Raw genomic sequence first — 25,288 nt, forward strand, 5'->3', positions numbered from 1 at the left:
CAGGATCGGAACAGCCTACAATAAATAAAAATCTAGAGTAAATCTTAATTTGCCTTCGGATTTATGCATGAGCACCGAAATGTATCCTTGACAATAATAATGAACACAATATAGTGCAGCTGTACAGGGCAATGTGCAGAGCGCACCCAGTTATGAAGGGCCACTCTAGTGTTCGGGGCCACAGCTGAACGTGCCACTGCCAGGATGCACCTCTGCTTGGAGCATTCGCACTCTTAGCGGGTTATTAAGTTACATTTATGCAAATAAAGCATAATTGCACAATGATACTATAAGTATAATAATTATGCTTAAATATTTCGTAAACATGCGACATTAAAAGCGTTAGAAGTCTGCATCATGAAATGTGAAATAGCCTAAAGGAGGATATTAAACTGGAAGTAAATCAAAAACTATAATTAGATTACAGTCGTTGCGTAATGCTAAATATCACATTAGTAGTGCATGTAATCTACACCCGATTACATTTTAAGTAATCCGCCCAGCGCTAGATGCATTCATTATTAGATGAACAGTGACTCGTACGACGGCACTGCAGGCTGCACGCGCCACGCTCTCGCGTCCTAGTCAGCCCGCGCGACGCAGTGGTCAAGGGCAAAAGAAGCCCCGCCCCACATCTCTGATTGGTCACTGCGGGAATACTCGCAATTTCATTGGGCGAGATGTCGTCATTCCTCGGTTAAACCTTCACAACAGGAAGCGCAGATCACGGCACTGGTGAGGACAACGTGTCACACATCAGCTCACTGATCTCACGGCTGTTTTATTTTATAAACTTATGTGTACGTATCTCTTCGGCTGCAGTTAACATTAAAGACTCAAGCACGGATAACCGTTCACAGATGCACATTTGCGTAATAACTTATCTAGCTTGTTAGCACACTGGTTAGCCTAGCCTGCTGCCATATGTCCTATAATAATAATAATAATAATGGTGTGACTGTTATTTTGGGTAATCAAACGCGAAATATTACAGTTTCCAGCTGTTTTTGTTGAAAAGTTGGTTAAATAACCTCATTTAAACCTCATGCCTGTTGTTGCTAAAACTAATAGAGATTTTATGGGCATTTTGTAGGGCATGTTTCATAAGCTGAACTGTTTTTGATTCATTACTGAGATTTGGCATGTTTACGAAGTGTTAGACGAAAACACCTCCTAAAATAATAGCTGGAGTTTCATTAGCGATGGAGAGTGGTCTCCCAGTTTAGATTGGCATTTCTTTTTGTTTTAACCACAAGGTGTCGTATCCCACCGTGCTTTATCATGAAGAACTATAAACTTAGTATTTAGGAAAAGTGCTCTTGGGTATGAACTCGAATATATAAACATGTATTAAATGCTACATTTCTTAAATCGATTATGTTATAATTGAATAATATTCTATATGTGTGGCGATGGCTTTCTGTCTGGTATAAAATAACGCTTTAGTGGTGGACTAAAATGAGTTTTTGCTGCACGAATTGCAGTATGTAAAAGCAGTTCACTTTGCCACTGTTCCTTGTGTAGGAGATGGTGGGATCTAGGACTCTGGCATCCTTCCGCCTGCCTCCTCTCCCCACCATAGGTGAGATCTTAAAGCTGTATAACCTCAGAGCGGAGAAGCAGCTCTCTCAGAACTTCCTGCTCGACCTGAGACTAACAGGTGAGACGGCCTAGTCCACCGGACGGTGAAGTGGCACCAGGCACGGTCCAAAACATCTAGATCTTCACTAGATCTTCACTGGATTATGAAGGCTGACCAGTTGGGTACAATGTCGTCGTGTTGCAGATAAAATAATCCGCCAGGCTGGGAACCTGAGGAACGCAACTGTGTGTGAAGTGGGCCCTGGGCCGGGTGGGCTTACCAGGTCCATCCTCAACGCTGGAGCAGCTGATGTACTGGTTGTGGAGAAAGACAGTCGTTTCATACCTGGATTACAGGTTCGCAGATTATCATATATTGCACATGCACACTGTAGTGTGACAATCTCAATGTCTACATAGTCACAAATAGTGATTATAAGTGTGTGCGTGTTTGTGTGTGTGTCTATACACTCACTGGCCACTTTATTAGGCACACCTTGCTAGTACCGTGTTGGACCCCCTTTTGCCTTAGCTGAAAGGAGTGGCACCCGGTGTAGTCTTCTGCTGCTGTAACCCATCCACCACAAGGTTTGACGTGTTGTGCGTTCAGAGATGCTCTTCTGAATGTCTCGGTTGTAAAGACTGGTTGTTTGAGTTACTTTTGCCATTCTATCAGCTCAAACCAGTCTGGCCATTCTCCTGATCTCTGGCATCAACAAGGCATTAGAGCCCACAGAACTGCTTCTCACTAGAAATTTTCTGTTTTTCAGACCATTCTCTGTAAACCATTCTCTGTAAATGGTTGTGCGTGAAAATCCCAGTAGATCGGCAGTTTTTGAAATACTCAGACCAGCCCGTCTGGCACCAACAACCATGTCACGTTCAAAGTCACCTAAATCACCTTTCTTCCTCATTCTGATCCTCGGTTTGAACTGCTGCAGATCGTCTTGGCCATGTCTACATGCCTAAATGCATTGAGTTGCTGCCATGTGATTGGCTGATTCGACATTTGCGTTAATGAGCAGTTGGACAGGTGTAGCTAATAAAGTGGTTGGTGAGTGTATATATTACTGACATGCCTGAGTTCTCCTATATAAATAGTATATTTACATTACTACATATAACACTGAGGTTCCCCTGTGTTGGAGCAGCTCTTATCTGAAGCTGTACCAGGCCGGGTCAGGATCGTCCATGGCGATATTCTCACATACAGAATGGACAGAGGCTTCCCGGGACTCGTAAGAAAACAATGGGAGGATGGTGAGAGATGTTCTTTACATCTTGGTACACCTTAATGCTTCAGTGGTTGAATGCAGAAAGCATAATTATCATAGCACTGCAGGAGGAACAGTTCTTTAACACTGAACATGTCTTTTTTTTTCCTCAAAGAAATTGGCGAACAAAGCATGCTTAGGCTGCTAACAATGGACAGCAGCTAACAGCCAGCATATGTGATTCTGCTTATGCTAATCAGTGGCTATTCTTTGTGGGAAACATTAATATTATTTTTTAAACTACTTCTTTGAGTTCAAAGCTTTTCACCCAGATGACTTTTCTGTTTATAGTCGTGAAGTTGCCCTCAGAATGTAACTTGGTGAGTTGGTCAAATGTCACATTGAAGAAATTCCCGTCTTTTACACGCTGTTAGAACCTCCTGATCTGCACATCATCGGCAACCTCCCCTTCAGCGTCTCCACTCCGCTTATCATCAAATGGCTGGAGCAGATGGACAGCAGAACCGGCCCGTTTGCGTTCGGACGCACGAGACTCACCCTCACCTTTCAGAAAGAGGTGGCAGAGGTGAGCGTGGGGCGACACACACGCGCCGCTTTAGCCGCACCGCCTGCGAGTTCGGGATGCTTTCAGCACGAGAATCTGCTGTTAAAGACACAGCTCGCAGGGTCCCGTCGCACAGCTCGCAGGGTCCCGTCGCACAGCTCGCAGGGTCCCGTCGCACAGCTCGCAGGGTCCCGTCGCACAGCTCACAGTGTCCCGTCGCACAGCTCACAAATCCCGTCGCACAGCTCACAAGTCCCGTCGCACAGCTCGCAGGGTCCTGTCGCACAGCTCACAGGTCCCGTCTCACAGGTCCCATTGCACAGCTCGCAGGGTCCCGTCGCACAGCTCGCAGGGCCCCGTCGCACAGGTCCCGTCGCACAGCTCGCAGGGTCCCGTCGCACAGCTCACAGTGTCCCGTCGCACAGCTCACAAATCCCGTCGCACAGCTCACAAGTCCCGTCGCACAGCTCGCAGGGTCCTGTCGCACAGCTCACAGGTCTCGTCTCACAGGTCCCATTGCACAGCTCGCAGGGTCCCGTCGCACAGCTCGCAGGGCCCCGTCGCACAGGTCCCGTCGCACAGCTCGCAGGGTCCCGTCGCACAGCTCGCAGAGTCCCGTCGCACAGCTCACAGGGTCCCGTCACACAGGTCCTGTCGCACGGCTCGCAGTGTCCTGTCGCACGGCTCACAGGGTCCCGTTGCACAGGTCTCGTCGCACAGCTCACAGGGTCCCGTTACACAGGTCCCGTCGCACAGCTTGCAGGGTCCCGTCGCACAGCTCACAGGGTCCCGTCACACAGGTCCCGTCGCACAGCTCACAGGGTCTCGTCGCACAGCTCGCAGGGTCCCGTCGCACAGCTCACAGGGTCCCGTCACACAGGTCCCGTCGCACAGGTCCCGTCGCACGGCTCGCAGTGTCCCATCACACAGCTCACAGGGTCCCGTCGCACGGGTCCCGTCGCACAGGTCCTGTCACACAGCTCACAGGTCCCGTCACACAGGTCCCGTCGCACAGCTCGCAGGGTCCCGTCGCACAGGTCCCGTCGCACAGCTCGCAGGGTCCTGTCGCACAGCTCACAGGTCCCGTCTCACAGGTCCCATCGCACAGCTCGCAGGGTCCCGTCGCACAGCTCGCAGGGCCCCGTCGCACAGGTCCCGTCGCACAGCTCGCAGGGTCCCGTCGCACAGCTCGCAGAGTCCCGTCGCACAGCTCACAGGTCCCGTCACACAGGTCCCGTCGCACAGCTCGCAGGGTCCCGTCGCACAGGTCCCGTCGCACAGCTCGCAGGGTCCTGTCGCACAGCTCACAGGTCCCGTCTCACAGGTCCCATCGCACAGCTCGCAGGGTCCCGTCGCACAGCTCGCAGGGCCCCGTCGCACAGGTCCCGTCGCACAGCTCGCAGGGTCCCGTCGCACAGCTCGCAGGGTCCCGTCGCACAGCTCGCAGGGTCCCGTCACACAGGTCCTGTCGCACGGCTTGCAGTGTCCTGTCGCATGGCTCGCAGTGTCCTGTCGCACGGCTCACAGGGTCCCGTCGCACAGGTCTCGTCGCACAGCTCACAGGGTCCCGTTACACAGGTCCCGTCGCACAGCTTGCAGGGTCCCGTCGCACAGCTCACAGGGTCCCATCACACAGGTCCCGTCGCACAGCTCACAGGGTCTCGTCGCACAGCTCGCAGGACCCCGTCGCACAGCTCGCAGGACCCCGTCGCACAGCTTGCAGGGTCCCGTCGCACAGCTCACAGGGTCCCGTCACACGGGTCCCGTTGCACAGGTCTCGTCGCACAGCTCACAGGGTCCCGTTACACAGGTCCCGTCGCACAGCTTGCAGGGTCCCGTCGCACAGCTCACAGGGTCCCGTCACACAGGTCCCGTCGCACAGCTCACAGGGTCTCGTCGCACAGCTCGCAGGGTCCCGTCGCACAGCTCACAGGGTCCCGTCACACAGGTCCCGTCGCACAGGTCCCGTCGCACGGCTCGCAGTGTCCCATCACACAGCTCACAGGGTCCCGTCGCACGGGTCCCTTCGCACAGGTCCTGTCACACAGCTCACAGGTCCCGTCACACAGGTCCCGTCGCACAGCTCGCAGGGTCCCGTCGCACAGGTCCCGTCGCACAGCTCGCAGGGTCCTGTCGCACAGCTCACAGGTCCCGTCTCACAGGTCCCATCGCACAGCTCGCAGGGTCCCGTCGCACAGCTCGCAGGGCCCCGTCGCACAGGTCCCGTCGCACAGCTCGCAGGGTCCCGTCGCACAGCTCGCAGAGTCCCGTCGCACAGCTCACAGGTCCCGTCACACAGGTCCCGTCGCACAGCTCGCAGGGTCCCGTCGCACAGGTCCCGTCGCACAGCTCGCAGGGTCCTGTCGCACAGCTCACAGGTCCCGTCTCACAGGTCCCATCGCACAGCTCGCAGGGTCCCGTCGCACAGCTCGCAGGGCCCCGTCGCACAGGTCCCGTTGCACAGCTCGCAGGGTCCCGTCGCACAGCTCGCAGAGTCCCGTCGCACAGCTCGCAGGGTCCCGTCACACAGGTCCTGTCGCACGGCTTGCAGTGTCCTGTCGCATGGCTCGCAGTGTCCTGTCGCACGGCTCACAGGGTCCCGTCGCACAGGTCTCGTCGCACAGCTCACAGGGTCCCGTTACACAGGTCCCGTCGCACAGCTTGCAGGGTCCCGTCGCACAGCTCACAGGGTCCCATCACACAGGTCCCGTCGCACAGCTCACAGGGTCTCGTCGCACAGCTCGCAGGACCCCGTCGCACAGCTCGCAGGACCCCGTCGCACAGCTTGCAGGGTCCCGTCGCACAGCTCACAGGGTCCCGTCACACGGGTCCCGTCACACAGGTCCCGTCGCACGGCTCGCAGTGTCCCATCACACAGCTCACAGGGTCCCGTCGCACAGGTCCTGTCACACAGCTCACAGGTCCCGTCACACAGGTCCCGTCGCACAGCTCGCAGGGTCCCGTCGCACAGGTCCCGTCGCACAGCTCGCAGGGTCCCGTCGCACAGCTCACAGGGTCCCGTCACACAGGTCCCGTCGCACGGCTCGCAGGGTCCCGTCACACAGCTAATGACTGCGTAGCTGTTGATCTTTCTCCCCTAGCTAGGTAGTCATGGATACCAAGAATTAAAACTGACATTACGAGTCTTGATTTGCCGTGAATTATTAATTAACGTGTAATTTACCGTCCTCCCTATAAGGCGTGTGTAAGTGTGTCAGACATTGAGACCATCTGTGGGTTCTGCCTTCCATTCACGGACTGGCGGTGACTCTGTGCGTTTCTGTTACAGCGGTTAACAGCCAGCACCGGCAGCAGACAGCGTAGCCGCCTCTCCGTCATGGCACAGTACCTCAGCACAGTTAAGAACTGCTTCACCATTCCCGGACGGGCCTTCGTCCCCAAGCCAGACGTAAGTTTTTCCTTGTCTCTCATCCCAGACCACTCTTCTAAATCTCCCCGCCCCCTCGCCCCGCCCCCCGTCACATGTTTAGTCGTGGACGGAGCCTCACCAGGGCTGTGTTGTGTCAGATGTCTGAGATGTGACATCAGGACTGTTGTGTAGTAACACATGTTGTGTATAATGATACCTGCAGGGCGTCACGCATGCGCTGCTCCCGTGCGCCATGCTAATAAAAGTCACGCCGGTATTGTTGTATTTGCAATTACAGGCTGGGTCGTCTGATTTGAGGGAGAATCTCATGCACGCGGGTAACCGCAGTAGATTGATGAGAAACATTCAAGGGCTTGTGGGTAAGAGGAGTTCCCTGAAAGTGGAATCCCCCCCCCTCCCCGCTCAAACACGGCTCTCATTTGTAAATATTTAATCTGAGCAGAGTGTGTTGGAAACAGAGAGATGGCAAGAGTGAAAGTGGGTTGTGTGCTCTCTCAGATGAAACAGTTCGGATGATTATTTCATCACACACTTGGGTTTTTTGTTGCGTGTGAACAAGCAGTGGCCGGCATGAATTTGCTTGGCAATGTACACAGGAGCTGTTACACATCTGTAATGACACTGCAAACTTTACATACTCACGATCTCTCAATTAACACATCTTAAAGGATTCATATTGACTGAATGGTATTGAAACATTTAGAAAATGTGAAAGGTAATAATTATTGGTCCATTTCTTTGGTTCATGATTTAGTTTTCTTTGACCTTTTCCAGCAAGCCATAATGATCACATTACTCGCGGAACATGTAGTGATTGGTTTCAGAGGGGCTGCATCTAGTGTGAATAAGATGTATGCAGCTTTGATGCTCATGCATTATATGTAACTGTTGTCAGGGCTGGATGTGTACATGCAGAGGATGAAGGGACATTATGGGTCTGGCTAGTCGTTTTGTGTAACAGGCGCCACCTTAATCTCACAGAATGAATGCTTTATTTTATTGCTTTGTGCTATGCACAATCTCACAGGTCTGCAGTGTCGATATTGCATGTTGATCCAAAACCGTCTCGCAGAACGCATGCGACTGTGTTTAGCCGAGACAGAACGCCACTTTTAGATCGGAGCGTGTTCTATTTTCATCCTCCGAAAGAGTCCAGAATCTCCTCTGATATTGACTTGGCTCTCTGATATTGATTTGGCTCTCGCAGATGTTCACCGCGATGTATTTGTTGCAGAAGTGTTAGGCTGTGCTTGTGTAAACACTTCCGTTCTGATCCCGACGGACGTCGGTGGCCGCACTCGTAACATCGCCGTGTTCTGCTGCGTCTTCATCTGCGAGACCCCCGCGGTTCTCATTAGACAGACCGTATCATCTTTGAGCGGTTAATTGTTTCTTTATACTGTGTAATTTACAAAGGTGAGTCATTTCTTTGTCATTGTCCTCCCTATGGCAAATTACAGCGTGTAACCACTTGTGCTATTGTGGCACAGTGATGTTTTAGCCAGAAATAGGCAGGTGTGGATTGGTACAATGGCCCCCCGGCGCTGTAGAGCACAGAGAGTGTGTGTTGAGGGGATTTAGAGAAAATCTGTGCCAGGTCTGAGTTTCCAAACAGTGCGCATTGCATACAGTCTCATGTCATACTTTGTTCCCGGATTAACGCTTGTGGTGCAATTACTCTGAATTACGTTCCATGTCATTGTGCGTCGTGATGCATTTTGATGAATTACTGTGCTCCAACGGCTTAATTTCATATTCAGCCCTTTTGTAAGGTTAAAAGGAACTGGCAGTAATATTTGAGTTCAGACCAGCGCTGGTCTATTTATATTCATGGGCATTAACTGATATTGACGTGCCACTAGGAGGGGTTTTAATGCGGCCCGCTTTACGCCTGGCAGTGGCGTTTGGCCCCTGAGAGGCACCGTGTCCTGTCACCGTGAGTGACGGTGGACGTCCTTGAAGGAACGTGTCCAGTGTGAGGCGCTGTGTGCCGCAGGCCCTCCTCTACTCCTCCACTCCGTGGCCCCCGCTGTCAGACTCCGAGCCCCCCACCTGGCCGCCGCACCGCTATCAGACTCAGACTCCACCTACGACTCCACCTGCTTGTCGCTCACGTGTCTTCAACCGCAAATGTGACTTACCCAATTACTGCTGATGACTGAACTCCGTCTTTGGGATAAAAATCCATCTTTGGAACTCCATCAGCAGTAAGCAAGAAGGAGAACGTGAGTCTGGAACGGTGGCCAATCAGAATCAGAAACACCTTATTCACTTGCACAGGTAGGACACACCTGCGCCAAATTAATTGTTCCTTACATTCTGCAGTACAAATTAATTTCAAGCAAATGTTTAAAATATGCAGGTTTGCATAATATAACGTTTAGAGAAGATGTGTGTCACGTTAATCCTGATGGCAGAATCAAAAGCCCGTAAGGTAGTTCCTTAACATCCGCCTTGAAGGCTGAGATGCAGTTTCATAGCAATGACGGTCCTTTGCTCTCTCTGACCTACTGAGCATGTACAGGCAGACCTGAAATGGGAGGAGTAGAACTGCTGCTACACACACACACACACACACACACACCTACACACACCTACACACACACCTACACACACACACACACACACACACACACACCCACACACACACACACACACACACACACTGGAGCCAGATTAATGACAGAGATTGATCAGGAAGAAGTGTGAAGACTACCTCAAGCAGATGGTTGTCTGGGTGTGCTGAGTAATGCACGATTTAGCCCCGCCCCCTTGCTTCTTAGGGAAGAATCACACAGATGCCGCAGCCCACTCCCCCCGCCCCCCCCCCCCCCCCCCCCGCCCCCCCACCTGTCTACAGCCTCTAATCAGAAGAACACAACCAAATCTATACTGATCCAGCGATTTGCAAGGCACTGCTTATTAGACGTTAAATCTAATAGTCTGATACCAGATAAAATCACAATGATAAAGGCTCGAGCTTCTCTGGATTTTTAGCCTCGTAAGAGATACTTTTTTTGCAAAATATAGGAAATTTCATTTACATTTGTAAGATCACCATGATTTCCACTTTCACCATGTAAAATAATGAGTACTAAAATAGAACAGAACTATAATCAGGACAATACCTGCAATGTAGAACCAGCCAGTGAATTACGGACCTGTTTCCTGATAAATGGGGTCAGATTCGGTATCAAAAGGGTTCAGTTCAAATAAATGGGGTCAAATGAGGTATCTGGAGAATATCAAAGTTATTCCAATGTCTCTGAAACCCGTGGCACCATTCTCTCAATATATTATAGTCCCAAGGTTAAATCTAAAAATACTTCTTTAAACAGAATGCTGGCTGTTGGCCACTTCTCATTAGTAGTTTGGGAACCATCGTGCTGAATTACTGCTTTAAACTAGTTTTGTTTTTGTTTTGTTTACTTAAAATGTATTGTTTATTTTAAGACTTTGTTAAATCAGATGACATTTTAATTGATTTATTATTTAGTAATAAATACGGCATGTTTCATAATCATACCTGGATTCTGGTGCGTTTTACAGTCGATGGGATGAATCTGTCCACACATGAATCAAAAAGCTAATAAATGGTGCCTCTGCGTGACTCTGGGATTGATTGATCCGCAATTATTGTCATGCCTGGCAAGTTGAATAAAAAGCATTATCAGAAATTCACCACCTCATACTGAAAAATATTTTTTAAATCCCTCATAGAGAAAAAAATTCCCTCATAAAGAAATAATTTAGAACTAAATCACATGTCACAGTTACTGGCATCCCTGCCTGTAATGCTTCGTACAACCTTCTTTTTCCAATAAAAAAAGCACTTTGTCTTCCCCTATAACATTTTATAAGACTAGAGAATACTGAACAGGGAATGTGAGCTCGTTCCTCTTTCTAGGATCTCCATTCTGGGTCCTAGGTCCTGCCTTGTGCTGTCCCCTCTTTAGCGCACCCTACAGGTGAAATATGGGATTCAGATCAGGGGACCGATGTGTTTTGGACCACGGTCCTGCTCGAAGAGCCCATTTTTAGTTTCTTGGCAGTGGCAGTCAGATTTCTATTTAAGATGTCCTGGTATTTCATGGAGTGCCATCATGCCTTGTAGTCTAACGGGCTTCCTGGAGAACCAGCCCGGCAGCATCACAGAACCTCCAGCATACTCTTGGGTACCAGATTCAGGTCCATATAATCATCCTTTTTATGCTGAATCCTCTTTGAATGGATGTTGCCAAAAAGCTTGATGATCATTTCATCTGACCATAGAATATGGTTCCAAAGTCCCAGAAGTGTTTAGCAAACTTCAGGTGCTTTTGTTTGTGGTTTAATGACCGTGAAGGATTTTTCCTGCTGTGCCATCCAAATAATTTGTTGACGTGTAAGAGGCATCTGTTTGCTGTTTGGGAGACTTGGTCATCCCAAGATGCCACTTTCCCCATAACTCTAACTTCACATATTTTTGCCTCTCTTACCATAATAATATATATATATTACCATATATATATATAGTGTGTACACCACATATACACCATGTTGTTCACCACATATATATGCATATATAACCCTTTTACTCATCTTTACCGGGGTGCCAATAATTGTGGAGGGGACTATATTTAACCATGCTGTCATTTCCCCTAGAGTCTACTGCCATCCGCAGACACTAGACTACACAGTTGTGCAGCAGTATCTAATTCAAGGCATCTTAGCTTGTATGTAGCTTGTATGTAGCTTGTATGTAGTAATATGTAGTAATCGATGTGTATATTATTACCATTGCTTGGCTAATTTTACAGTGACACACATTGAGCTCAAAGCAGATGGCGCTGTATGTGTGTTATGTTATGCTACAACACCTCCCACTCAATGTTCTTGTTATGGAGGTTCTAGCACTGGCAAACAAAAGCTCTTTTGTCTTAGACTACAGAACCGTCTCTTGCTCGTAACCAGGAGTGTGTGTTCTTATATATACTGTGCACAAGCAACCCAAGCACATTTCTTTTAAAAGTTATTTTTTGCCGATGAACAACAGCCAGCCGTGAAAGTGGGCTGTAAATATCCGGCCACCCGTCTATTTACCGCAGCCTTAATCAGAGATGAAGGACTACAAGACCGTTTTGAAAGCACGGAGCTGAACTTCAGTCTGGAGTGTTAAAAGCTGGGAATCGTCAGAGAGCATTATTGTCTTGTGGGCACTTTAATCTCTGCAGCCCTTCCTGCCTGTCTCAGCAGTTTACAGCCCACCAGGCAAGGGCAGTATCATCACTCCTCCGCACCACGCTTGGTGGGGCCGGGAGACGCAGGAGTCTTGATCAGGGCAAGGTCATTCGCTTGGTGCGTGTGCTTGACACAACCATGTTGGATCGCCCATGTACCAGAGAAGGGTTCTGATTGAGGGCACAGTGCTGCCTTTTTATGGTGAACAATAGGGTTCACTATAGCCGCGTCTCCCCGGCGAGTAATTACAGAGCACCATCCCTCCTGATGGAGTCTGGGTGGTGCGAGTTCAGTCCTGATCATTTCTATTAGTCATACACTTATAAAGGTGGCGGAAGGAACACAGGCCGTTTTTCATACTTAGATAGAGAGAAATGAACATGTATCAGTACGCCAGTGTGTGTGACAAACGACTTGGTCGCCGCTACGTGGCACCGACTCAGATACCACTCACATGGAAGTTTATGTAATCTCGCAGTATCTAGAATTAGCGTCTATGCTAAACAGCCCGAAGGGAGACTCCCGATCCACAGTTATGACTGGAGGACAGGACGGAGCCCGTTGGAGCAAATGTAGGTTAAATACATTCTCATCTTATTACAGTTCTTATTACAGTCCCTTGTGAGGTGTTTTTTTTGTTTGTTTCATAACCAGGACAGTCACCCTTGAATAATCAGGGCTGAATAGTTGAGACCAAAGAGAAAACGTCTCCATGAAAAAGCCTCCATGCAAACCTCGACGTAATTGACCATGATGACCACAAACTGATGTCGGCCATCTGAGGCGTGAAGACTCGCTCGCAGGTACCTGAACACGCAGACAGATACAAAGGGAGCGTTTATGAAGCAGTTTGCCAACCCTGCCGGAAACGCCTGTGGGCTTCTGGTGCTGGAAGCAGCTGGTACGAGATGGCGGCCCCCGTGACGCAGAGCTCGGAGAGCCAATTTCGGCACCGTCTCCGCTCTGTGGAGCGCGTTCAGATTGGCTGCACTGCGTCGCAACCTGGATGACTAACCTTCTGCAGCTCCACAGCCCACGAAGCCCGTTGTGCATTCGTTTCAGGATATTCGTGGGAACCGATGGAGACGGCACCGCAGAAACCGCCACAGCCCCTGCGTGTTGTAGCAGCAGCCGACTGAAGTCATGACTATCGACAGCAGCGGGTTTTCATTTGAGGAGCTGACAGCTCATGTCATAATGAAGAGACAGTTCCTGATCCAGCAGAGTCTTAGTATACGGCTCTACTTTTAGCCATTTAGATCTATAACTGAAGAGAAGAGGGGGAGGGAGGGAGGGAGGGAGAGAGAGAGAGAGAGAGAGAGAGAGAGGAGGTGGAGAGATGAGGGTGAGAGTGCACATGCACATACAGTCACGATACATGAATGACATAACAGCCCATACTGTACAGAACAGGAGGGTCTCACGCCAAAAAAAAAGAAGAAAAAGCGCTTTTGGTAGCACAGCGCCTTTTTGAACATTAAAAACCTGCACGGCGTTCACAGTTTGATCAAATGAGACTCGGGCTTCCTGACATGATGCTTCCACAAAATAGTTTTATTAATAAAAATAGAACTACTTGCACAAGCAGACTGAAACAACAGCAGAGGAACATCTGAACTTTAATTCTCTGCAAAAAATTAGGAAATGCTGAAGCATCCACAAAATAAATAAGCAGCGTGTTTCCAAATGGGAGACGTTAACCGTGGGCCACTCGCTTCGGATTACACCACTTTAAGTCCTTGTGTTAGTGCGCTAACGAACAAAATACAGTGGAAAACAATTTCAGTTTCGACTGGCATTCTTCACCAGGCCAACGGGCATTTACACACGGACCTTTACTATATACAATAAATCTGGATTTCAATTTGCATTTTTAGCCATGTATCGCAAACGAAGCAATAAACTGGGATTACACAAGTAAAGGTGTAAAACGTGTTGTCTTCTTATAAAGAAGAGTCACTATAAACATGCCTGGGCGTTAGAACTGAAGTGCACATTCTCTCAAGCGAAAGGGTTTGACACAAACTCAAATAAGCTACCACAGTGCTTATATACTGCTCTGCAGAACTTCACTGGCAACAGAATCCCAAAGCATGAAAGACATTTATGTATTAATATTTTTTTTTTTTAATAACCTGACACTTTAAAGCCTGTCGAGGTAAAACCCAAAATGGCTTATGATAGTGAAGCGATTGCTTTGGAATAGAAAGAAAAACCTGAAACGGATGTTGGCGCTGTGTAAACTTTCATCTCATTCTCTGACATAGCGTTTTTCTTTCAAATAATCAAATAACCTTCATAACTTCAGTCATCTGCAAGCAGGACATGGAACATGGATGTACAGTTGCAAAAATGATGATGGGTTTGGCACACTGGCAGTAGGGGTAGGGCAGGAGGGGCGTGAGGAGGGGCAGGAGGGCGTGAGGAGGGGCAGGAGGGCGTGAGGAGGGGCAGGAGGGGCGTGAGGAGGGGCAGGAGGGCGTGAGGAGGGGCAGGAGGGGCGCGAGGAGGGGCAGGAGGGGCGCGAGGAGGGGCAGGAGGGCGCGAGGAGGGGCAGGAGGGGCGCGAGGAGGGGCAGGAGGGGCGCGAGGAGGGGCAGGAGGGGCGCCAGGAGGGGCAGGAGGGGCGCCAGGAGGGGCAGGAGGGGCGCCAGGAGGGGCAGGAGGGCGCGAGGAGGGGCAGGAGGGCGCGAGGAGGGGCAGGAGGGCGCGAGGAGGGTGCGATGAGGGGCAGGAGGGCGCGAGGAGGGTACTTATTGCATTACGTAGTAGCGGCGCATGGGTAGTCATTATGGTCCAGGTGCCAGCACTCTGGGCTGAGGGGTGGGATAATCCGCCCCAGAAGGGCAGGGCTGTGCCCACTCAGCATGCCCAGGGCTGCCTGCAGGGGGAGGGCCGGGCCGGACCATCTGTTCGCCCGTGGGAACCTGCCTGATAGGAAGAATGCGCTGTGACATCCATCACTGCCAAAGGCAGCTTAGCCAAGGCAGAACAACATGGAAGATACACATTCCTCCCCAACAGCAGAGCAGAGAGGCAGGACCACAGAGAAGCAGCAACACGGAACCCAACACACACACACACACACACACACACACACACACGCTGTGTTTATGCGCATGGAAGTTGGGAGGTTGTGAAAGTTCTGTGTTGGGTTTTTATTTTTGTGCATATGCACCAGCAAACCTGCTCACGACATGAACACTCCTGGACTCACTGCCTGGCAGCACCCACATGCACACTGCCAACAAGGAACGGGAGGCTGAGGGGCTGTGGGACTGGAGGGCTGTGGGTTGAGGGGCTGGAGGGGCTGGAGGGCTGTGGGTTGAGAGGCTGTAGGGGCTGGAGGGCTGTGGGTTGAGGGGCTGGAGGGCTGTGGGACTGGAGGGCTGTGGGACTGGAGGGCTGTGGGACTGGAGGGCTGTGGGACTGGAGGGCTGTGGGACTGGAGGGCTGTGGGACTGGAGGGCTGTGGGTTGAGGGGCTGTGGGGCTGGAGGGCTGTGGGTTGAGGGGCTGTGGGACTGGAGGGCTGTGGGACTGGAGGGCTGTGGGTTGAGGGGCTGTGGGACTGGGTGAAGAGGGGCACGGAGACATCACTGAGGCACTGCTGACATATTTGGACACGAAAATGGGAAACTGGCTCAAATTTTAGTGGAACAAAGAATGTAGTTTGGTACAAAGTAGACAGTGGACAGTTGTCAGGCGGAGTATGGAGCCATGCTGCCCAGAACCCTCGTCTGAAGGACCTACGCTTCAGCGTTTGCAGAAATCAAATTGTTTGGCAGATGATTCCTGCTGGTAATATCCAAGTAGAGACTGGACTACCGGGACAGATGTTGGACACATTGTGATGTATGTCGGACACACTGGCCCAGATGGGCTAAAGTGACTCAGTACAGCCTCCAGAGAGACAGCAGCTACGCTGTCCTCCATAACCAATGAACTGAACGGCACAGACCCCCAGACAATGTACACAGACGTATTTGGGTGCCAGATTCTGTTTCCATGGCAGTGAGAAGCGACACGAGTAAAAAAGCACACATGTGCAGCAGTGTGTGTGTGTGTGTGTGTGTGTGTGTGCGTGCGTGCGTGTGTGTGTGTGTGGGTGATGGAGCAGCACGCACTCAGCCGGTATGGTTGTGTGTGGGATGAAATGAGAAAGCACTGAACAGCAACACGTCAGGATTGTCTGCTCATCACATACAGGCATCACGTCCTGTTTTCTGTGTGCCGACCAAAGGACGCGTTCCTCAAACCTGACCTAGCAACCCCTGCTGCCTCTCCTCTCCTCTCCTCTCCTCCAAAACAATCTGGCTGGTGTAATGCTATATTGTTTTTTTTTTAGTTTTTCTTTTCTTATATAGGCACAGGCAATGTGGCTACGACTCCGTCTCTACCAGGCATTCCACTGCATTATGCGCAGGCTTCAGACAGCATGCTTAGGCAGAATATCAATCATTCTATCAGCTACCAAAATAAGACAAGATTTCATTAGATCTACTATTTCTCAAATGGACAGGTCCAGAAAACCCACAAAGCCTTGCAAACTGGCTTCCCTACACTATTGCCTCCAAGAGACATATTGCCAACTTACTTTGAACAGAGGTAACCAAACGATTGTTAGCAGCTAAATGATTGCTTTTCATTTCTAATCTTTGGGGGGGGGGGGGGGGGGGGGGGCGCACGAAGGGACAGAGAGGGGAAAAAAATATCCTTATAGTTAATCCACTCCCCGAGGAACTCCTAATGTGATCTACTTGGGTGCAGGATAGCTGCGTTTGGTTCAGCGTCCGCTCTGTCCGTCTCAGTCAGTGATCCAAGCTGCCGTCAAAGCGCTCTTTCACGACGAACGTCGGTATTCACCAGACGTCCACTCCCGAGATACTGCAATACCTCCACTGCTTGTGCTTGCTGATAGGAAGAAAACAAAAAACGGGGGCGGGGGGGGCGAGTGGGGTGAGCGCCCGGGGCAGGCAACAGAGCGGCAGCCCCACGATCCCCCCCCCCCCCCCGCCCGTCCGTCCGTCCGTCCGAGCTGCCCGACCCTGGGCTAGACGTAGTCCTGCAGGCTGTAGCCGGTCTTGTTGTCCAGGGGCGAGAGGGAGCAGTATTGGTGCTGGAGGGGGTCTTGTGGGGGGGGCGGTTGGAGCAGCTGCTGCTGCTGTTGGAGGAGGAGCTTGTCCGGGGGCAGCAGGATCAGGTCCTGCGGCCCGTGCCGCTTGCCCGAGCAGGACAGGCAGAAGATGGCTCCGCCCACGAAGAGGAAGCCCGCCGAGATGAAGGCCACGTAGACGGCGCCGCCCGGCTCGAACTTGTTGCTCTCGGGCACGTTAGCGTCCAGGAAGGTGACGATGACCTCGTTCGTGTACCAGGACGCGGGAACGAGGCAGAGGAAGCCGGCGGCCAGGAAGCAGGTGCCGGCGGCCAGGGCGGCGTGACGCTTGGCCCGCCGTCCCCCGCCCCAACGGGTGCACTTCAGGCCCAGCGAGGCCAGGCAGAGGCCCAGCGCGGCCAGTACGCACGACAGGACCATGGTGGTGCGGGCCGTCTGCAGGTAGGCGGGCAGCGCCAGCACGGAGTACTTGAGCGTGCAGCTGAACATGCCGGTGCTGTACCAGGTGCAGTCCATCCACAGGCCCTGCATCTGGGAGATGGCGGTGATGATGTTGGAGCCCACATCCGCGCTCACCTTCCAGTTGGGGAGCAGCGTGGCCACCGTGGCACCCAGGATGCCCAGAAGTGCCAGAACGAAGGCGAAGATCTGCGTGCCCGTGGACGCCATCCTGCCGCGGCCGTCCGCCCGGACACCATTCACCCGGGCTCGCCCCCGCGTCCGCACCCACGCCCGCCGCAGCTCACCGCAGCCCGAACCTCCTCAGAACCGCCGTCCGCCTGAGGGAAACAGAGAGAGAAGAAGTGAACGGGTCTCCTGCTGCCTTAACCGGGCACTTTCCCCTCGCTGGCAACAAAGGGCAGACTGACGAGAGCTGCTTCCTGCTGATTATTGGAGAGGGAGACCCTGATTTTTGATGGTGCTGTGCTTTTCCTCCCTGGCTGTGTGCGCATCATGCCGGCTGTTTCTGAAGCTGTTACGAGAGAGGAAAGCTGAGTTTCTGGCTAAGCTTCACTATGCACTTAAAGCTGCAGTACGACCAACAGGAAAAAGCTCAAAGTAAAAACATACACAACATACAGTGTGCCATGCAGGTAATGCAAAGTGGCTACCGCATACGTTTTCACTGACATTTCATTTGATTGTCAGACACGTCTTTCGTCTCGCCGCAGAGACGAGAATAATAAAATCACCGTGCCAATGTCAGGGTTTAAAAAAAAAACCAAAACCTCCGACATGCAGAAGCATCCTCGTGTCTTATTCATCGCGAGTCCGAGGAGGAGAGAGATGCAGAAACCCCCCCTTACCTGGGTTGCTGCAGAGCGCGCGGTGGCGCGTGAGGGTCTTCGCAGTGCTCGCCGAACACAAACACACACAAACAGCGGAGCAGCGCGTGAGGAGGAGGTGAGGAGCGGAGGAGGGGAGAGGTGGGGGGCGCCAATTTAGCCGCGAGGATCCATTGAAATCCTTTTTTTTTATTTCCGTAGCAACAGCATGCGGGTGGACACCCCCGGTCCCGGAGCACGCGCGCTCTGGGCTCTGCGCGAGGAGCTAGATCAAAGCTGCCGACGGGCTCCTACGTCACGGGCTGACCGACGCGTCGTTTGCCGCTTTGACTCAAGTTCTCACAGAAAGTGCCGCGTCCGGCGAGCTAATGTCGGACTTGTTATCACTTCTCAGTCGCATTCGCCTCTGTCACCCCCCCCCCCCCCCCCCCCCCCCGCAATACTTAACCGGACTGCCGTATTCTCCTCCTCCCCTGGCAGCTAGCTCGCCTTAGCATAACAACCAAGCCTTTATGGTTTATGCTAATTAGTCAATCAAATTTACTAACGGCGAAGTCCCCTTTAGCCACCATTAACACACACACACACACACACACACCAAGATATTGCAGTTGCCTGTCTTGTAATTCTTCCCAGAATAGTACACTAAAAACTGAGAAAAGTTGTTAAGCTCTGTCCGTTTTGCTCTCTTATAACAATAACGACCTTTAAAAATTACCGCGCTTTTTATTTTAATCCACTGCAACGCTAGGATTTATTTATGCGAAGGACGACTGGTGTTATTCGATCTTGATGGGTTTTTTTTCCTTACATTTGCGTTTAATGCAATGGTATTATGGTATTATTAATATAATTATTTTATACTGCACCACATGTGTGCTTCATATCTAATTTCTCCAACTGTTTGAGATGCTCAGTGTGTCAGAGGACTTATCTGGTAACCTGCAGCTTATTCACCTGTGTCGCCTTAAAGAGGAGGTATCTGCATATACTTCACAGAAGGGAACGTTCACAGCTGCTGCCTCGAGCCTCCTCTCACCTCCCCCTTTACTCCTCTCCTCTGCGGAGGAGAGGAAGGGGAGTGGCTATTCGGCCTTGATTCATGAATGACAAAGAGGGCAGAGAAGGATAAAACCAAGAACGGGCGTATTTTATAAGGACGTTATGTCACAACAAATATAATGTGTTTAGCTTCGCTGATAAAGCTGGACCCAGTGGAAGATGTCCACAGCCCCGTCCACGAACAAGACGGGGACGTAGCGCGTGTGTGTGTCAGACCCACAGATCAGCGGTTGTTTTGCTTTTTCTCATTGCAGCCCCCTTCTCTCGATCAATACTTACACACAGGGAACCGAACGCGAACCTTAGCAACAGCCCACGCGCCTACATTTGGTGATACTGACCTTCAGTCAGCATGTTCGCTGGGCCTGCTGGGTTGGAGGGATGAAAAATGGTGTGTGTGTGTGTGTGTGTTTCTTTAGTGGTATTTGTCACCAAGGAGCACCTAAGTGCTTATGCTGGGATCACACTACAAAGAACGGGGAGAAAAAAGTCGTCAACGACATGGGGACGGGCCGTTAACATGTGCCTAGGGAGAGCGGCTGTGCGGGGTGCTGATGTGTGAAGGCACTGGAAGCTATTATAAGTATGGTGCCTCAATTTTATCACCTTGCCGGTGTTCACTGAGGACTGACCGGACATGTAGATCGTCCTTTCTCTAGACGAGAGATTTTTATATCCAATTTGCATTCACTTCTCCGTGTGATTGCTTTTTTTGTTCAGGATCGCACCAAAGCCCTTCATGTTTGACAGCCGTGCGTGACGTTGTCATTGGATTGCTACCCTAGTTGCCAAAAAGCCTTGTTTTAAAAATGTTGAGTTTGTACTAAATGTGGCGTTCTTCCTGATAGCAGATTAAATATTCTGTTGTGAAAATGCCTTGAGCACCTTGATTTGTTTGCCTTTATCATGCAGTCGAGTACTTCACTCTGCTGACAGGTATTCAAAAATAACGGGACATTCTGCTCTTTTTTTTTCTTTCAGAAAGCTCTAAAATGTCTCCCTGCCTGTCCGTCGTCTTGTCACTCGCGTGGTTCAAGGGCTCGTATCCTAGAGAGCCTCACTCGGGGCGAGCGTCAGAGCCCAAATGTACATTGATCACGCTGCACTTCCTGTCCATGCCTTGGGCTGATGCTGGTGTGCGGGATGTACCTTCCTAACAGCTGCAGCAAACATACCCCCCCCTCCTCCTCCCCACACCCCCCCCCAACCCCAGCAGCAGACACAAGCCTACATGCTTTCCTCCATTCTCCGCCTACTACAGAACCTCATCGTAGCTCCTGAAGTGATTGTTCATCTCTTTTGAACGTGCCCTCATGATTAATGCATCTCTCTATGCAAGATGATTTTTTTTTTTCGGCTGGCACAATTGCTAGCTGCAGTTCTCATTGTTCCTTGGCTGTTACGTTAGGGGAGATGGTGACTAAAATCCAAGAAGGGTTGCCACCTCTGTGATAAATCAGCATAAGAAATTACTGTCCACACCCCCCTGTGGGTGGAGCAGTGACACACAGGTGAAAATGGGTAATGGGACTTTGAGAATTCAGGTGACAACGTAGTGGGTTTGTCCATGTCCTGGGAGGAAGTGGGGAAAGGCAGATGGGTTTTAGACATCGCCAAAAGAGAGAAGGGTGGGGAATTTGTACGTCCATAACACCAATAATAAAAGTAGTGTAACGATGAATAAGAACCATAATTCAGATATTTGTTTTATATTATGTATATAATTTTTTTTGTTTGTTTTTTGGAAAGTAAATAAATTCTGCTATCTTGCAATAAGTATATTTCAGATTAGCATATCAGATGACATAAAAAGCTAACACTTTCTATGTGGTGGGATGGTCAGATATATACGCCAGATGCTTGTTTATGAGGCGTGCCTAGTATCCGAGATTTCCCAGCGCTATTGCTTCACATTACATATACTTTGAGGGTTCTGGAGCAAAGGGAGAGAAGATTGCTGGTCACTGTGCCTTAATTTATGCACACAGAACACAAGCACAGTGACTGCTGAGTCTGCACAAGTGTCTCTGTGTAGGAGGGGAGAGATACAGTTGAATTGCCTAAAGAAATGGAGGCTTTTTTATGACATTGAACGTAGAGTCTTATGTGATGAGACACTTTGCAGGGCAGAATGAGCCTGGAGCTCGTTAGGGGTCGGGATTTGATTGGCTTCCCGTTCCCTGAATGCCACGATGAAGCCGAGAGAACCTGCCACAGATACAGCTCGGATCCTCAAAGTTCCTACCTCCCCCCTAAAGGAGGCACGCTAAACGGGTGCCGTGAGGAGAGAGAGCGAAAGCTTGGGGAAGGTTACCGAGTCGTTTGCAGGCTGCATGTCTAGAGCTCCATTTAAACAGGAAGCGTGAGATGGGGGGGGGGGGGCAGCAGACAGGGTGAGGAGCAGCTGTACAGGACCTGATTTAAGATGGAAGTTCCTCGTGCGTTGAGGTTATCAGAGAAGGATTAATGGCGGGAGGTGGATATACTACGACCGAGTGAGGCCATGTATCCGCCGTCCCATAAATCACAGTCTGGAACGACAGGGCAGCTCTGCTGACTGAAAGGCTGCGGCCCATACATCGACTTCGCCCGACCACCCAGCTAAATCACAAGGTGCGGAATATAAATGGCCTAATCACGTCAGGACAGGGGACAAAATTAAAGGCATATTCTCTCTCCGCGGCCGCTCTGCAGACAACTAGAGCGTCTCCATAAGGTGGCGCACTCGCGCGGGCCAAACCAGGAACACGCCGTCTTCAAAAGCGTCGTCTGCGCCTGGGTGAGTGACGGGTGGCCAAATTGATGTCTCATCTCCTCCGGCCCGACTGACGTTGACGTGTCGACGGCTCCCGATAGTTGCCGTCACGGTTACCCTTTCCCATCATTCCGGGAGTAACGCATCGGTCTCCGCCGCCCCCACGAGCAGAGGTGGCGTTCTGCGGCTTCGTGTCTTGTCCTTAATTGATATGATGAAGATGAGGAGGAGGAGGAGGACACAGCTCGCTGGGCTATGAGGAGCCCTCTCTTGTGCCTGAGGGTTGTCCTGCTTCAATGCAGTACCAACAGCTCACACAAAACCAAACAGCACCCAGAACCGGAACAGAGACAAGCCAGGCGCAGTGTGGAAGAATTCAAGAGCAAGTCCGATAGGATGTTTTTTTGCCCCCCCCCCCCTTACTTTCTCTCCTTGGACTAATTAAGTTTTCTCCCTCCCTCCAAATCTTCCGCCAGCCCCTTTCCCAGCCCCACGAAACAAACTACAGCGGAAAAGACGGAAACAGCAATTCGACGATCTCGCCATTGATGCTAAAGAGTGACAGCAGTTGACACTTCAGACGTACCTGTTTGTGGTGTAGTCAGTGACTGCTGTCCGCCCGTAACCATTCCCGCGTCCTCCAGCCCGAGCCCTACGTTCCCCTTAGTCCGCTTAATCTCCGGTACAATACATGGGGCTGTGCGCTCCCCCCCTCCGCTCCTCGGCTCTCTCACTGAGGGCGTCCCTCCAGCCGCCTCCGCTGTAGGTCGCCCGCTGGCGTTGGGGGCTCTGGGCAAAACCAAGACTCCCTTTGAAGCTCCATGCAAGTCCCTCCCCGCACCCTCAGCCCTCCCACGGTACGCCGGGATCAGGGAGGGGAGCTTCGGCTCTGGCCACCGTGCGCTTTCTCCCCCCGCGAGAGCTCCGTCGTGGTGTCTCCGCACGCAATCTTTACCGTTTTATTTGTAATTGTTCTTTTTCGTAAAAGGAAGAGGTGTCCTTCAGCGGGGGAAGAACGGCGAGTGAGGGAGGGAGGGAGGGAGATGTGAGGACGAGCAGGGCTCTGCTAGCTCTGGCACGATTACTTCAACAGTTTGTCATATCAGCTTAGAGCTGACTGGGGGATTGGAGAGGCAGCAGGGAGACGGAGCTGCAAAGGCCAGCCATCAGATCCATCCGCCCACCCCCACCTACTCCACCTCAATCCCAGCATCCCCCTGCAATTTCCATCCTTCAGTCGGGTTACTAAAACCAGGGGCTGCAAATTTTATCTGTATCGTGTATACGTACTTAGCCGTGTAAGGGATTTGGCAAGCTGCCGAGTAACTTAGAAAGGCTTAGTTAGTATTCGTACTGGAGAGGCTTGTTTTCGTGGTCTTCGAACAGGTGTTACTGTGGCAACGGGAGCTAGGTTGCCATCACATGCCGCGTCATCCCCCTACTTTCCCGTGCCTGCCTCTTCCGTCCACCCGTCTGGCAGGTTCTGTGTACGCGTCTGGGTCTGTGTACGTGTACGTGTCTAGTTCTTCCTGAAGGGTTTGATTTCTCCCCGTGACACACAGGTCTCCCTTCACACGTGTGCGTATCGGTTCTGTTTCCTGTGGCGTGCAGGTGGACGTGGGCGTGGTGCACTTCACCCCTCTGCCTCAGCCGCAGATCCGACAGCCCTTCAAGCTCGTGGAGAAGTTGGTCCGCAACGTCTTCCAGTTCCGCAGGAAGTACTGCCACAGAGGACTGGAGTAAGTACGCTTTCCCTTACCTGCTCCGCCCCTTCACCTCTCCTGCTCCGCCCCTTCACCTCTCCTGCTCCGCCCCTTCACCTCCTCTGACCTTTGATGGGTGTGTATGTGGTGTGTATCAAGAGCTACTTGGTGACTTGGGGCCAAGGTGAAGGACCTCGTGGTGTTGGGTGGAGGCTGATGGAGTCAGTGCGGTGATGGTCCATCCCCTTTGCCTTCTGCAGGATGCTGTTCCCCGTAGCCCAGCGGCTGGAGCTGACGGAGGAACTGCTGCGTCGCGCCGACGTGGACCCCACCCTCCGGCCCGTCGAGCTCTCCATCGGCCATTTCCGGGCGCTGGCGGACGCCTACGCCAGCCTCTGCGGGGAGTGCGACGGCATGGCGGGCTACGAGTTCAGAGAAGAGCTCCGGCAAACACGTCAGAGCCGCAGGCAACGCGGCAGAGAGCCTCGGGCTGGAGAACCGGTACAGGAAGAGAAATGTTAATGGCTGGTTCTCGCACACTCTCACCATGTTTGTGGCACAGGTTTTTCTAACTGTTCCTTGCAGTCTTTCACTGGGTGGGGTGTCATCATGGCAAACCGACAGGGGCAGCAGGAGGAGTTCTACTCCCACTGGCTTGGTTAGGGGACACTGGGGTACAGAGCAGCCACGTCAGGACTGCCCTTCAACAAGCACTCTGTATAAAAGCACCAAACGATATAGTGGGACTGCGGAGGGAAGAGCATCGCTGAAGCACTCGGCCTGGTCTTAAACGGTCTTTTATGAGGCAAGGAGTCACAGCAAAGCCAATCTACAACTCAGATGGAAAAATAAAGAGGAGGTGTTTCAGTAATTGAGGCCATTTTACTTTTCTCTGCATGATCACTAGGGAATTAAATCTTGCAGGAGAGTGCAGGTACTCTAAATGCTGTCATATTCCAAAATTATAGCAATGCTTTAATCAGTTCACAGCACACCGCGGTTCCATTATGTCAAGGTTCCCAGAGAAAAATGTTTTTCTATCCGTCAAACACTTCTGAAAGAAAACCTTCGAAGCAAAACCTGAGGCATGAATGCCAACATAAAAAACTACTTCAGTCGAAAATATTCTTGTTCATGTTTTTTTTTTTTTAAGTGAAAATTTAAATCTGTAATGTACATTTACGATGAGTCATGGATTGTTGGTGGCTTGTCATATTGAGAGTAAAATTTTCTTAGCTAAACAATAAAATGGTTTAACAATTGCCTTAACAAGCATGAAGAAGGCTTAACACATTAATATTCATGTATTTGTCTACATACTGCTTGACACTCATTAAATCCTGTTAGTACTACAGTCAGAAATAAAAGCCAAGAGAAATTTTTTGAGGTGTTCAAAA

General features: G+C 51.1%; 2 protein-coding genes across 5 annotated transcripts; one reads left to right on the forward strand and one right to left on the reverse strand.

Moving 5' to 3' along the window:
* Nucleotides 1-603: 603 nt before the first annotated feature.
* Nucleotides 604-25,272, forward strand: tfb1m (transcription factor B1, mitochondrial). 2 transcript variants are annotated; one of them, XM_076978940.1, is made up of 8 exons: nt 604-735; nt 1,525-1,660; nt 1,787-1,938; nt 2,733-2,841; nt 3,230-3,381; nt 6,650-6,769; nt 23,800-23,927; nt 24,152-25,272. In XM_076978940.1, exons 2-8 carry the CDS (start codon nt 1,528-1,530, stop codon nt 24,411-24,413), a joined length of 1,056 nt encoding a protein of 351 aa, XP_076835055.1. In that variant the 5' UTR covers nt 604-735; nt 1,525-1,527; the 3' UTR covers nt 24,414-25,272. The 2 variants fall into 2 exon arrangements, with proteins under 2 accessions (XP_076835055.1, XP_076835054.1); XM_076978939.1 differs by having other exon boundaries at nt 710-800.
* LOC143481017 (claudin-20) lies at nt 15,144-23,312 on the reverse strand. Of its 3 annotated transcripts, none has more exons than XM_076978941.1 (2): nt 22,775-23,312; nt 15,144-17,864 (listed from the first exon to the last, which is right to left on the reverse strand). In XM_076978941.1, the coding sequence occupies exon 2, from the start codon at nt 17,752-17,754 to the stop codon at nt 17,023-17,025; it is 732 nt and encodes a 243-aa protein (XP_076835056.1). In that variant the 5' UTR covers nt 17,755-17,864; nt 22,775-23,312; the 3' UTR covers nt 15,144-17,022. The 3 variants fall into 3 exon arrangements, with proteins under 3 accessions (XP_076835056.1, XP_076835058.1, XP_076835057.1); XM_076978943.1 differs by lacking the exon at nt 22,775-23,312 and adding an exon at nt 19,329-20,615; XM_076978942.1 differs by lacking the exon at nt 22,775-23,312 and adding an exon at nt 18,393-18,794.
* Nucleotides 25,273-25,288: the final 16 nt, after the last annotated feature.

This window comes from Brachyhypopomus gauderio, chromosome 17, assembly GCF_052324685.1.
Source record: "Brachyhypopomus gauderio isolate BG-103 chromosome 17, BGAUD_0.2, whole genome shotgun sequence".
Classification (NCBI taxonomy): domain Eukaryota; kingdom Metazoa; phylum Chordata; class Actinopteri; order Gymnotiformes; family Hypopomidae; genus Brachyhypopomus; species Brachyhypopomus gauderio.

Excerpts from the sequence above, each read along its gene's own strand:
- tfb1m (XM_076978940.1), top strand. The coding sequence starts at position 1,528 with ATGGTGGGATCTAGGACTCTGGCATCCTTCCGCCTGCCTCCTCTCCCC. Across the intron at positions 1,661-1,786 it reads GCTCGACCTGAGACTAACAG|ATAAAATAATCCGCCAGGCT; the intron begins GTGAGACGGCCT and ends GTCGTGTTGCAG. Across the intron at positions 23,928-24,151 it reads TACTGCCACAGAGGACTGGA|GATGCTGTTCCCCGTAGCCC; the intron begins GTAAGTACGCTT and ends TGCCTTCTGCAG.
- LOC143481017 (XM_076978941.1), bottom strand. The coding sequence starts at position 17,754 with ATGGCGTCCACGGGCACGCAGATCTTCGCCTTCGTTCTGGCACTTCTG.